The sequence below is a fragment of the Bufo gargarizans genome, chromosome 1 (assembly GCF_014858855.1).
Source record: "Bufo gargarizans isolate SCDJY-AF-19 chromosome 1, ASM1485885v1, whole genome shotgun sequence".
NCBI lineage: Eukaryota > Metazoa > Chordata > Amphibia > Anura > Bufonidae > Bufo > Bufo gargarizans.
Window position 1 is genome coordinate 586,696,202 of NC_058080.1, and position 13,727 is coordinate 586,709,928.

The following is a 13,727-nucleotide window of genomic DNA, read 5'->3' on the forward strand; positions in this document are numbered from 1 at the left end:
GCGGATCCACGATTTGTAGTCAATACGAGTACGGTCATCCCACGGTCGCATGAATGTAGCACAATAGACATCCTGTCAGTGTTAGGCTAAGTATAACAATGCATTATAAACCTCATGTCTCCGAGGTGGATAAAAATAAATAAAAAATTTGAACATTGGTTAATAAAGTTTATTACATAAAAAAAATTAAAATTAAATATGGACTTGTCTTTTTTTCCCCAATTCCCACCCCAAAAATAAATGTTATCAATAAGTCCCATGTACCCCACAATGGCGATGGTACCAATAAAAATGTCATCTTGTCCCATAAAAAACAAGCCCGTATACGGCTATATTGGTGAAAAATTAATTCTATCTCTTCTTATGCGGCGACATAAAACAATTGTTTTTTGCCTGAGCACAAAAAAAAAAAAAACTACATAGTGATCGTATTGGCTCATACCAATCATGGCATGTATATGGAAGTCAAAGATAATCGTTCCACCAGTGCATTTGTTAACCCTATAGTTAAGTAAACTGAACACAAAAGCGAGAATTCCTCAAAACACACTAATTGGCAAAGATAAAAATAACACACCCGGGTAGAAATGTCGGATTGCTTCAAAATTTAAATGCAGTTATGGCTCTGGCAGATATGTAAGGCCCCTTGGAGACGAGCATGTCCAGATGTGTTGCGTCTGCGATCAGGGAAAATCGTGCGAGTAGGTACGTAATTTCAGTCAGACTGAGATTGCGTTCTGATGTGGCCTTAGGGGCTTAAAAAAAAAAAAAATTAACTCCCCTCATCCTGTTGTTCTCGCAGCCAGAATCCTCTTCTTCCAGGACCTGCCAAAGGAGCTTTGATGACATAATCGTGCTCACCACGTCACCGAAGGTCCTTTTCCAGTCAGGTCCTGCAAGAAGACGACAAGCCTGACTGCACGATCAAGAGGATGAGATGCGTTAATTTATTTTTAACCCCGCAATGGACCTTTTACTAAGCATTTCGAATTAAAGAATGCTATTATTTTCTATTATAACCATGTTATAATGGAAAATAATAAAGTAAATGGGGTCCCGGGAAACTCATCCCTCGGCAACCATGCGTGAAAATCACATGGCATCCACACTTGCTTGTGATTTTCATGCATCCCCATTCATTTCTATAGGGCCTGCGTTGCGTGAAAAATGCAGAACATAGAACATTCTGCGATGTTCACGCAACGCACGAGTGATGCGTGAAAATCACAGCTCATCTGAACAGCACCATTGAAGTGACTCGGTCCGGATTCAGTGCGGGTGCAATGCGTCGGCCCGTGCGGAATTCTCGCCAGTGTGAAAGGGGCCTAAATGATTACCAGTGTGATCTGATTAGACAGTGGGACTTTCCACAAGAGAGTGTAACAGTGCACCTGTATATACAGTACAGACCAAAAGTTTGGACACACCTTCTCATTCAAAGAGTTTTCTTTATTTTCATGACTATGAAAATTGTAGATTCACACTGAAGGCATCAAAACTATGAATTAACACATGTGGAATTATATACATAACAAAAAAAGTGAGAAACAACTGAAAATATGTCATATTCTAGGTTCTTCAAAGTAGCCACCTTTTGCTTTGATTACTGCTTTGCACACTCTTGGCATTCTCTTGATGAGCTTCAAGAGGTAGTCACCTGAAATGGTTTTCACTTCACAGGTGTGCCCTGTCAGGTTTAATAAGTGGGATTTCTTGCCTTATAAATGGGGTTGGGACCATCAGTTGCGTTGGTTGTGCACCCCTGGTCTATAGCAACTACTGCAGGTTCTGTAACACTATGGAGACCTGGGCTTAGCTGTGGAGCGACACAATCCCCCATCTGCCGAGGCAGTGTGTCGCTCCCAAAAATAACGCAGCCAATTGTAACGTATGGACAATTTTGGTGAAAGTCGTTTCCTGTATAAATCAAGAGGCCACTGAACAATGAGATGGAAAACAGCAGCAGATACATCAGTGCCGCTCCGTGTGGCCAGAACCATTGGTTGAGCGGCGACTTCTTGTCACAGAAAAGTCTCACAACATTAAATGCGTTCATGTCGCGCCACACATGTCCTCCTGTAGCCTTAGTCACTAGGATTGCAGCTATCCGTACCTGTAAACCCAGCCTGACACTGAAAACGCTTGCTTCATACAAGGCAGGTTATAACAGTGGTGTGAACTAAGGCCACACACACCGGGCTGCTCTGTGAATCCATCAACACATTGAACAATAGGAAAGATGGGATTCACAAACTCCAGGGACCTGTCAAACTATTCCCGCCCTCACACTGCTACACAAAACTACACGGCCGGCTCTTTCAGCAGCCGCTTGAGATGCACCGAAAACGACGGCGACCCGACAACCCGAGACTCCAGGTACCACGAGCGACCCGACAACCCGACAGTGCCGACACTCCAGTCATAACCCCAACCACCCCCGACTGCCGAGTCTAAGCGTGCGACGCCACTGCGCACATACAGGAAATCTCGCGAGAAGCTTTTGGAGCCGCCAAATCGAGGCCCCGCCCCCCTGATTCGGCGCGCTGTTCTGTCCTGTGTCAGTTCTATCGGGTTCACCTCACAGAGATAACATGGTATCCGACGAGAAAGCTCGGGCCGGACAAAGCAGAAACCTGCCATGGTATGAAGTGTGCGCTCCTCCTGTGTGTGATAGCCAGTAGTCTATAGTGCGGTGTACCGCCAATGCTGCAGTCCCGGCATGTGGACGGCTTTGCAGCTCCCTTCCATTACAGTACGGCTGCATGTGGTGACATTATTAGAATGTATTTCAATGGTGTGGCAATGTGCCATGCTGCAACTGAGACCCATCTGTAGGACCCCCACCCATCTAATAGTTACCCCCCTATTCACAGGAGTTTTACCAACCAGAAGACCCCTCTAAGGCCTGGACTATCCTGTGCCTTTTTTGTGTGACTGATTTTAACTATTGAGTGACCGCTGCAGTCCACCAGATTGCATTGAGCTCAGTGCATGCCTTTGGACTGCAGCTGTAGCTCAGTACCAAAAATCGCAGTGTAGCTTCACGCTAACTTATTCATTTAAGACCCATAGAATCAATGTGATTTGTGGTCGGCAGAATACGGTCCCTGGCTGTGTGCACACTGTCATGCTGCGGACCCGCTGACTTCAATGGTCCTGTGCTCCACATGAAGTATAGGACATGTCCCATCTTGTGCGGCTGCGTGGATGCGGAAGGGCGTCTGTGTGGCGGATAGGACATGTCCTATACTTTGCCGAAACATGCGGAGCACAGACTCATTGAAGTCCGCGTACATGGCCGGTAACTGCGGACCTCAAAACACTTCTGGTCATGTCAATAAGCCCTAAAAGTCAGATTGTGATATTGTGTAGCTTACTGGCTGTGTAGTAATAAAGTATACCATTACAATGCCTGTAACATTATACAAAATGTTAAAGGGGTGGCACCCGGACATACCTATATTTTCACCCAGGCAGCACCCCTGATGTTAGCATCGGAGTATCTCATGCTCCGATGCGCTCCCTTGCCCTGCGCTAGATCGCACAGGGCAAGGGCTCTTTTGTTTACAACACACTGCCGGGAAGAAGCTTCCGCCCGGCAGTGTGTTCGGTGATGTCACTGTCTCTGATGGGCGGGCTTTAGCGCTGCCCTAGCCGTTTTACTGGCTAGGGCAGCGCTAAAGCCCGCCCATCAGTGCCAGTGACGTCCCCAGGCTTCCTGGCAGCCCCATGGAGAGCCCGGTATGTCACCGGAACTCCTAAAAAAAAAAAAATGCCTTTGCCCTGCGTGATTTAGCACAGGGCAAAGGAGAGCATCGGAGCAAGAACTGCTCCGATGCTCAAGTCAGGGGGACAGCCAGGGTAAAAATGGGGATATGTCCAGGGTTCAGCTCTGAACTTGGACAACCCATTTAAAGCGTTTCTACCACTTTGATTTCACATAATTAGGTGTCAGACACTAGCGCTCCGCTAGTGTCTGCTCTGCCAAACTATCCTGCTATAATAGCTTTTGGGGCAGCCGTTTACCTAAAAAAAGAACTTATATTGATATGTAAATGACCCTCTAGGTGCTATGGGGGCGTCATTAGCACCTAGAGGATCGGTCTACCTTCTCAAGATGCCGCCGCCCAGCGCCTCCCTCCAGCCCGCCCATCTGCTTCAGAATGCATCAAACGGACGACTTCACGCGCATGCGCCGTGCGCGGCTGTATTCGGCGCATGCGCAGTGAATGTCCGACCGCTTCCCTGCTCAGACATCTCCACTGCGCCAATGGAGCACTATGACGTCATCGGTGCAGGCGCAGTGGAGATGTCTGAGCAGGGAAGCGGTCGGACATTCACTGCGCATGCGCCGAATACAGCCGCGCACGGCGCATGCGCGTGAAGTCGTCCGTTTGATGCATTCTGAAGCAGATGGGCGGGCTGGAGGGAGGCGCTGGGCGGCGGCATCTTGAGAAGGTAGACCGATCCTCTAGGTGCTAATGACGCCCCCATAGCACCTAGAGGGTCATTTACATATCAATATAAGTTCTTTTTTTAGGTAAACGGCTGCCCCAAAAGCTATTATAGCAGGATAGTTTGGCAGAGTAGACACTAGCGGATCGCTAGTGTCTGACACCTAATTATGTGAAATCAAAGTGGTAGAAACCCTTTAAAGAGTAACTAAACCTTTGTTACAATTTGTAATGTTGTTCCTAATGCCCTAATAAAACTATTTCTAGTATACTTTATTAATCGGTTTTCTATTTTTATGACACCGCTGACGTTTTATCAGTGGACAGCAGTCGTGAGCAGTCATTGCTGCTCCTGCCCGTGCCCCCCCCTTCCCCCCCCCGGAGGATTACTAACTGCTGGCACATGCACCCTGTACCCACGTGAGCGGCTCCTGCTTCTGCCTTCTCCACTAAGCTAAGAGCGGACATGCATACAGAAGCAGGAGCCGCTCACGTGGGTACAGGGCGCCTGCGCTGCTGCAGCCATGCTTTACATTACCATCCATCACTTCAGTGGCATTAATCATGTGTTAGTGTCTGTAACTGGATACAGGAACATGAGGAGCGTGCATCAACTGTAAGGAGCCCAAACATTTAAATACATAATTCCCATGTGTCCCCCGACCAGTACATCTTTTGTTCTGTCAGGTCTATTGGTTAATACTAAGTCCAGTATGGCCGTCCCTCTAGTCGGGGTCCTGAACCAGTTGGGAAAGGTAATTGTCTTTGGTTATTGCCAAGAACCTGTTTCCTTTATGAGATGTACAGGTTTCAGTTTCCCAGTCTATATCTGAGTAGTTGAAGTCCCCCATAATAACCAGTTATACTTCGTATATTCCATATACAGAACCATTAATTTCAATGGATTCGCAAAACAGAAGGTACTCCAAATGCCTTCCGTTTACATATTTTCGTTTTTACCTTCCGTTCAAAGATAGAACATGTCCTATTAGGGTCCATTCACACATCCGTATGTGTTTTGCGGCTCCACTAAACACGGACACCGGCAATGTGCGTTCCGCATTTTGTGGACCGCACATCGCAGACACTCTCATAGAAAATGCCTTTTCTTGTCCGGACATGTTCTTTTTTTGTTTGCGGATCCGCGGATGCGGTCAGCACATTCCGGCCCCATTGAAAATAAATGGGTCCGCACCTGTAACGCAAAATTGCGGAACAGACGTGGAGCCATTTTGTCGACGTGTGAATGGACCCTTATTGTCCGCATAACGGACAAGGAAAGTACTGTTCTATTAGGGGCCAGCTGTTTCGTTCCGCAAAAAACGGAATGCACACGGACGTCCTACAAATGTTTCGTTGTCATCCGTATTTTTTGTGGACTGCAAAATACTGAAATAGCCATACGGTCGTGTGCAAAAGGCTTTATTCTGAGTACAGCCGGCATTGCTCTACTCTGTCTCCTCTTCCTTGCTCTCTTGATGTTTGTGTCAGGCTCCTCCATTCACTTAAAGGGGATTATATTGGAAAAGGTAATGATGACTTATCCTCAGGACAGGTAGTCATTATCACATCAGCGGGGATCCAAGTCCTGGCAACCCTGCTGATTCAGGGAGCTGCTGCATTCACCGGAGCTCTGGTAAGCGATGCAGGCTCCCAGTAGCTTTCCAAGGACAGCGCCTACAAATTTTTCTAAAAAATTTCCCAAACCCACTTTTTAACCCCTTAAGGACACGGCCCTATTTCACCTTAAGGACCAGGCCATTTTTTGCAAATCTGACCAGTGTCACTTTAAGTGCTGATAACTTTAAAACACTTTGACTTATCCAGGCCATTCTGAGATTACCAAAAATTTGGAAAAATTTGCAAATTTCAAAGTTTCAGTTTCTCTACTTCAGTAATACATAGTAATACCCCCCCAAAATTGTGATGACTTAACATTCCCCATATGTCTACTTCATGTTTGAATTATTTTTGGAATGATATTTTATTTTTGGGGGATGTTACAAGGCTTAGAAGTTTAGAAGCAAATCTTGAAATTTTTCAGAAATTTACAAAAACCCAATTTTTAGGGACCACTACAGCTCTGAAGTCACTTTGTGAGGCTTACATAATAGAAACCGCCCAAAAATGGCCCCATTCTATAAACTACACCCCTAATTTTTGCCTAATTTTCCATTTTAACCCATTTTTTCCACTAACAAAGCAAGGGTTAACAGCCAAACAAGACTGTATCTTTATTGCCTTGACTCTGCTGTTTACAGAAACACCCCATATGTGGCCGTAAACTACTGTACGGCCACATAGCGGGGCGTAGAGTGAAAGGTGCGCCGTATGGTTTTTGGAAGCCAGATTTTGCTGGACAGTTTTTTGACACCATATCCCATTTGAAGCCCCCTGATGCACCCCTAGAGTAGAAACTCCATAAAAGTGACCCCATCTAAGAAACTACACCCCTCAACGTATTCAAAACTGATTTTACAAACTTTATTAACCCTTTAGGTGTTCCACAAGAATTAATGGAAAATGGAGAGGAAATTTCAGAATTTCTCTTTTTTGACAGATTTTCCATTTGAATCAATTTTTCCAGTAACAAAGCAAGAATTACCATCCAAACTAAACTCAATATTTATTGCCCTGATTCTGTAGTTTACAGAAACACCCCATATATGGTTGTAAACTGCTGCACGGGCACACGGCAGGGCGCAGAAGAAAAGGAGCACCATATGGTTTTTGAAAGGCAGATTTTGATGGACTGTTTTTATGACGCCATATCCCATTTACTATTGCGACAACACGATCATCAGTAGGGTAAAACTAACCTGTCTCACGACGGTGCACCCCTAGAGTAGAAACTCCTAAAAAGTGACCCCATTTTGGAAACTACACCCCGCAAGGTATTCAAAACTGATTTTACAAACTTTGTTAACCCTTTAGGTGTTGTACAAGAATTAATTGAAAATGGAAATGAAATTTCAGAATTTAACTTTTTGGGCAGATTTTCCATTTTAATCATTTTTTCCCGCTAACAAAGCAAGCATTAACAGCCAAACTAAACTCAATATTTTTTGCCCTGACTGTATTTTGCAGAAACACTCCATATGTGGTCATAAACTGCTGTACGGGCACACGGCAGGGCGCAGAAGGAAAGGAACACCATATGGTTTTTGGAAGGCAGATTTTGCTGGACTGGTTTTTTGACACCATGTCACATTTGAAGCTCTGCTGATGCACCCCTAGAGTAGAAACTCCCCAAAAGTTACCCCATTTTGGAAACTACGGGATAAATAGGCTACTTTCACACTTGCGTTAGGTGCGGATCCGTCTGGTATCTGCACAGACTGATCTGCACCTATACATGCAAACGATGGTATCCGTTCAGTGCGGATCCGTCTGCATAACAGCTTTTTCAGATCTGAGTTTTCACGATGGCCACCAATCCTTTTAATACGAGGGAGGGGGGGGGGGGGTACACTGGCCACCAATGCTTTTAATACTGGGTGCGGCACCTGAGGGGTTAATTGTGCGGATCACAGCCCCCGTAAGAGATCGGGTGCTGCCAGGCAGCAGGGGGCAGTTATGTACACAGTTCTTAGTATATTCTAACTTGAAGCGTCCCCATCACTGTGTTCGAATATATTGTCGGATCTGAGTTTTCACGATCTAACTCAAATCCGATGGTATATTCTAACATAGAGGCGTTCCCATGGTGATGGCGACGCTTCAAGTTAAAATATACCATAGGATTGGAGAAAACTCTGATCCGATGGTATATTAATAGGGACTCCTGACTTCACATTGAAAGTCAATAGGGGACGGATCCGTTTGCAAGTGCACCATATTGTTTCAACGTCAAACGGATCCGTCCACATTGACCTACATTGTAAGTCAGGACGGATCCGTTTGGCTCCGCACGGCCAAGCGGACACCAAAACGCTGCAAGCTGCGTTTGGGTGTCCGCCTCCTGAGCGGAATGGAGGCGGAACCGAGCCAAACTGATGCATTCTGAACGGATCCTTATCCATTCAGAATGCATTGGGGATGAACGGATCCGTTTGGGGCCGCTTGTGAGAGCCCTGAACGGATCTCACAAGCGGAACCCTAAAAGCAAGTGTGAAAGTAGCCTGAGGTGGCAGTTTTGTTGGTACTATTTTAGGGTACATTTTTGGTTGCTCTATATTACACTTTTTGTGAGGCAAGGTAACAAAAAATAGCTGTTTTGGCACCGTTTTTACTTTATTTACAACATTCATCTGACAAGTTAGATCATGTGGTATTTTTATAGAGCAGGTTGTTACGGACGCGACAATACCAGTTATTACTTTTTTTGTTGTATTTTACATAATAAAGCATTCAAAAAAATATATATTTTAGTGTCTCCATATTCTGAATGCCATTTTTTTTTTTTTTTTTTTAGGCGATTGTCTAGATTGGTACTATTTTTTTTGGGGGGGGGGGGGGCGCATATGACTTTTTGATCGCTTGGTGATGTAAGTTGACAAAAAATGTGTTTTTTTAGCACAGTTCTTATTATTGTTTTGACTGTGTTCATCTGAGGGGTTAGGTCATGTGATATTTTTATAGAGCCGGTCGATACGGACGTGGTGATGCCAAATATGTCTGTTTTTCTATTTCTGGGACCCGCACCTATCAGACAGTGGGGGCATATCCTAGCAATTATGCCCCCATTGTCTCAGATGAGATAATCCTTTTAACGGTAATCAAGGTAAAATATTCAGTTAATTGCAATTTTAATTTTGGTCATAATCGCCCAGCCCTACAGCATGCATGTAACATATGTATCCTCTCACAGGGTGGAAAAGTATCGACCACAAACACTGGATGATTTGATCTCCCATCAGGATATTCTTAGTACAAGTAAGTAATGTTTCGTTTTTTTGTTGGTTTTTTTTTGGGGGGGGGTTAATTGGAAAATAAATGTTTTTCTAAAATTGTTTAGCCTTGAAAATAGCAAATTAAATTATTTAAAATTATTAAAAACGAATCTACCTGCCCTATAATTTATTTTTGTAATATACTTGATTTTTTTTTCACTATTTCCTGGTGAAATAAGAAACTGAAATTCAGGTTCCTATCTTGCTTCAGAATCCATACCGCGCTGTATTTGGGAGTTCAGATTCCTCTTCTAGGTGCAGAGCATCGCCGCATCTGAACTTCAGGCACCTACGGTATTTTGAAATAGTGGGGAAAAATAAAGTACATTACAAAAATCAATTTTAGGGCAGTTAGATTAGTTTTTAATAAAGTATGTGCAAAGGTTTAGGCACACTTTAAAGAAGACTACTTTATGTGTATATTGCATCCAAAACTTTTAAGGGGCATTTTCACACTTTACAGTTCGTGATTTATTTTTTTATTTTTTTTGTAGCCAGCTTGAGGAATCAATCCAGAAAGTAGCAAAAACAACAAAATCCGATGTTAATATGTTGGTTAGTGCTATGGACGTGTTTCAGATTTGTGCTGGAACCTCCACTAATCACTGTGCTGTGGGTGGGAAGGCTGCTCTTTGTTCTCCTCGCCTTTTAGACACTAGCAGAGAGGTGCATGGGTTTATATGCTTTCTATGAGCCCGTACAATGCAATCTCTGAGGATCAGCTGACTAGAGGTGGGCAAAGTGCTGCTGCCTCAGTAAGGGTCTTAGCACCCGGACACCCGACAATTTCACTATGGCATGCCAAAAGTAGGGTTGAATAGAGCCGCTGGAGTGCATGACTGATCGGCCGCTCCCTTCATTTCTAGGGGGGCTTCACGGGGTATGGGTCCCCCATTCTCGTGATCGGTAGGGGTTCCAGCAGTAGGACCCGCACTGATGTAATAGTTATCCCCTATCCTATGGATAGAGAATAACCTAATATCACAGGAATACCCTTGTTGTTCAGTTCTGGAACACCTTTTCTTATAAATCTATATTGTGCCATTCCTTTATTATTCCTTCTAAAAGTTTTTGAATGAATTACCAAAAGTCTAGAATAAAGGTCTGTCTGGGTGTTACCCCGCACAATCTAACACCATCCAGTCAGTGATGCCAGGAGCACACCCCAAACTGGTAATACCCAGTTGGCAATTCATCCATAAACCTCTAGTAGGAATAATAGAGGATTAACAAAACATAGTCGTAAGAATAGATGCTTCAGCATTATTATAATATGGGCGATGCAAGTAGTTACTAGGACATGTTAGGAGAGGTGACAGGTCCTCTTTAAGAGCTTGCTGTACTTTATCAGCCATACCTGATGTGTACATTTTTGTTGTATCTCTCATTAGTTCAAACGTTCATAAGTGAAGACAAACTGCCTCACCTTTTATTCTATGGACCTCCTGGGACTGGCAAAACTTCCACAATCCTAGCTTGTGCAAAGCAGCTTTATAAAGATAAGGAGTTCAATTCTATGGTACTAGAGGTAAAATATGGTTTGTTTTCTAGACTTCAGAGAGAATCCCGTACAGGAGTCCAGCATCTAACAAACCCCAGTTTACTTTACCTAGAGACTTTAAGGGAATCTGTTATGTGTTTATCACCCCATGAACAAACTAGCCTGTATTATAATTGCTCATTTCAATAGTATATTCCTCCCCCTTTGTTTACCATAGTAATATAGTGCCTTTGCATTCCCTGTTGTTCATTTTACTGCCAATTATTAAAATGACTGAATGATGTAATAAACCACGGCCCTTTAATAATCTACAGATCTTTATTTTATTTTAATTCTGGCCTCAAATTCTCTTCTCAAATCCCACACATGCGCGCTGTCTGATCAGCGTAATGACGCACATTCATAAGTGAAAATAAACTGGGCATGCTTCTGCTCATCCTCCGGTGGACCAGTACAAGCATGAGTTATTTGGCGGGCAGAGTGTACATCTCGGGTAAGCATTCTCCTGCTTGACTTGTACTGTGCAGCGGGCGAGCAGCAGCCAGCCTCACTGTTCACACAGACTCTCCCTGCTGCTCCACACTTTATTTGGTTTTGCATTTAGAACATCGGGAAGAGCTTTGTACATACATGTGACATCGCAAGCTACCGGCCCTGCAGCCCTATCTCACTATCTACTTTTATAGCGAGAGCACACCAGGGCCGTCAGCTTGCGATGTCACATGTATGTACAGACCTCTTCCCGATGTTCTAAATGCAAAACCAAATAAAGTGTGGGGCAGCAGGGAGAGTCTGTGTGAACAGTGAGGCTGGCTGCTGCTCGCCCGCTGCACAGTACAAGTCAAGCAGGAGAACGCTTACCCGAGATGTACACTCTGGCCGCCAAATAACTCCTGCTTGTATTGGTACACCAGAAGTGAGGATGAGCCGACGCATGCCCAGTTTACTTTCAGCTATGAACGTGCGTCATTATGCTGATCAGACAGCACATATGCGCAGGATTTTGAGCTTCTGAACAAGTGAATAGTGGAGTGGCTACAGTGCTGATTAGAAAAAACGCTGGACTCGTATCAAAGTTAGACGTCACGCTGGACTCAAATCCGCTCATTAGCATGAGGCGCGTGGCATCTTTGTGTGTATATTATGAGGCTAACCGGTTGTCGCACCACTAAGTGAATAAATCTAAGGTACTTTTTAATAGTTAACCGCCTCCGGACTGCATAACGCACGGATGCGTCCGGGAGGCGGTCGATTCATTCCTCCTGGACGCATCCGTGCGTCATCTCGCGAGAGGCGAGACTTCATGTGAATGCGCGCACACAGGCGCGCGCGTTCACAGGATCGGAAGGTAAGAGACAGGATCTACAGCCTGCCAGCGGCGATTTTTTTTTAACCCCTAACAGGTATATTAGACGCTGTTTTGATACCTGCTACCTGGTCCTCTGGTGGTCCCTTTTGCTGGGATCGACCACCAGAGGACACAGGTAGCTCTGTAAAGTAGCACCAACCACCACTACACTACACCCCCCCTGTCACTTATTAACCCCTTATGAACCCCTGATCACCCCATATAGACTCCCTGATCACCCCCCTGTCATTGAACACCCCCCTGTAAGGCTCCATTCAGATGTCCGTATGTGTTTTACGGATGCACGCATCCATGGATCGGATCCGCAAAACACATACGGACGTCTGAATGGAGCCTTACAGGGGGGTGATCAATGACAGGGGGGTGATCACCCCATATACACTCCCTGATCACCCCCTGTCATTGATCACCCCCCTGTAAGGCTCCATTCACAGGTCCGTATGTGTTTTGCGGATCCACGCATCCATGGATCGGATCCGCAAAACACATACGGACGTCTGAATGGAGCCTGACAGGGGGTTAATCGCCCCATATAAACCCTGATCACCCCCCTGTCATTGATCACCCCCCATCATTGATCAACCCCCTGTAAGGCTCCATTCAGAGGTCCGTATGTGTTTATTAACCCCTTATGAACCCCTGATCACCCCATATACACCCTGATCACCCCCCTGTCATTGATCACCCCCCTGTAAGGCTCCATTCAGACGTCCGTATGTGTTTTACGGATCCACGCATCCATGGATCGGATCCGCAAAACACAAACAAACGTCTGAATGGAGCCTTACAGGGGGGTGATCAATGACAGGGTGGTGATCACCCCATATAGACTCCCTGATCACCCCCCTGTAAGACTCCATTCAGACATTTTTCTGGCACAAGTTAGCGGAAATTGATTTATTTTTTTAGTTTTTGTTTTTTCTTACAAAGTCTCATATTCCACTAACTTGTGTCAAAAAATTAAATCTCACCATACCCCTCACGGAATCCAAATGCGTAATTTTTTTTTGACATTTATATTCCAGACTTCTCACGCTTTAGGGCCCCTAAAATGCCAGGGCAGTATAAATACCCCACATGTGACCACATTTCGGAAAGAAGACACCCAAAGGTATTCCGTGAGGGGCATATTGAGTCCATGAAAGATTGAAATTTTTGTCCCAATTTAGCGGAAAGGGAGACTTTGTGAGAAAAAACAAAGAAAAATCAATTTCCGCTAACTTGTGCCCAAAAAAATAATTCAGATTTTGATTTCAAACTACTTCTCACGCATTTGGGCCCCTAAAATGCCAGGGCAGTATAACTACCTCACAATTGACCCCATTTTGGAAAGAAGACACCCCAAGGTATTCCGTGAGGGGCATGGCGAGTTCCTAGAATTTTTTATTTTTTGTCACAAGTTAGCAGAAAATGATTTTTATTTTTATTTTTTTTCTTGCAAAGTCTCATATTCCACTAACTTGTGACAAAAAAATAAAAACTTCCATGAACTCACTATGCCCATCATGAAA

The 13,727-nt window shown here is 44.6% G+C and overlaps 1 protein-coding gene across 1 annotated transcript in view; it reads left to right on the forward strand.

Moving 5' to 3' along the window:
- Positions 1–2,508: 2,508 nt before the first annotated feature.
- RFC5 (replication factor C subunit 5) overlaps positions 2,509–13,727 on the forward strand; it is a 58,697-nt gene continuing 47,478 nt past the window's right edge. Inside the window, exons 1-3 of the mRNA XM_044290787.1 lie at positions 2,509–2,641; positions 9,265–9,329; positions 10,738–10,874. Coding sequence (XP_044146722.1) covers positions 2,592–2,641; positions 9,265–9,329; positions 10,738–10,874 — 252 coding nt within the window. The 5' untranslated portion in view covers positions 2,509–2,591. The remainder of the gene's footprint in view (positions 2,642–9,264; positions 9,330–10,737; positions 10,875–13,727) is intronic.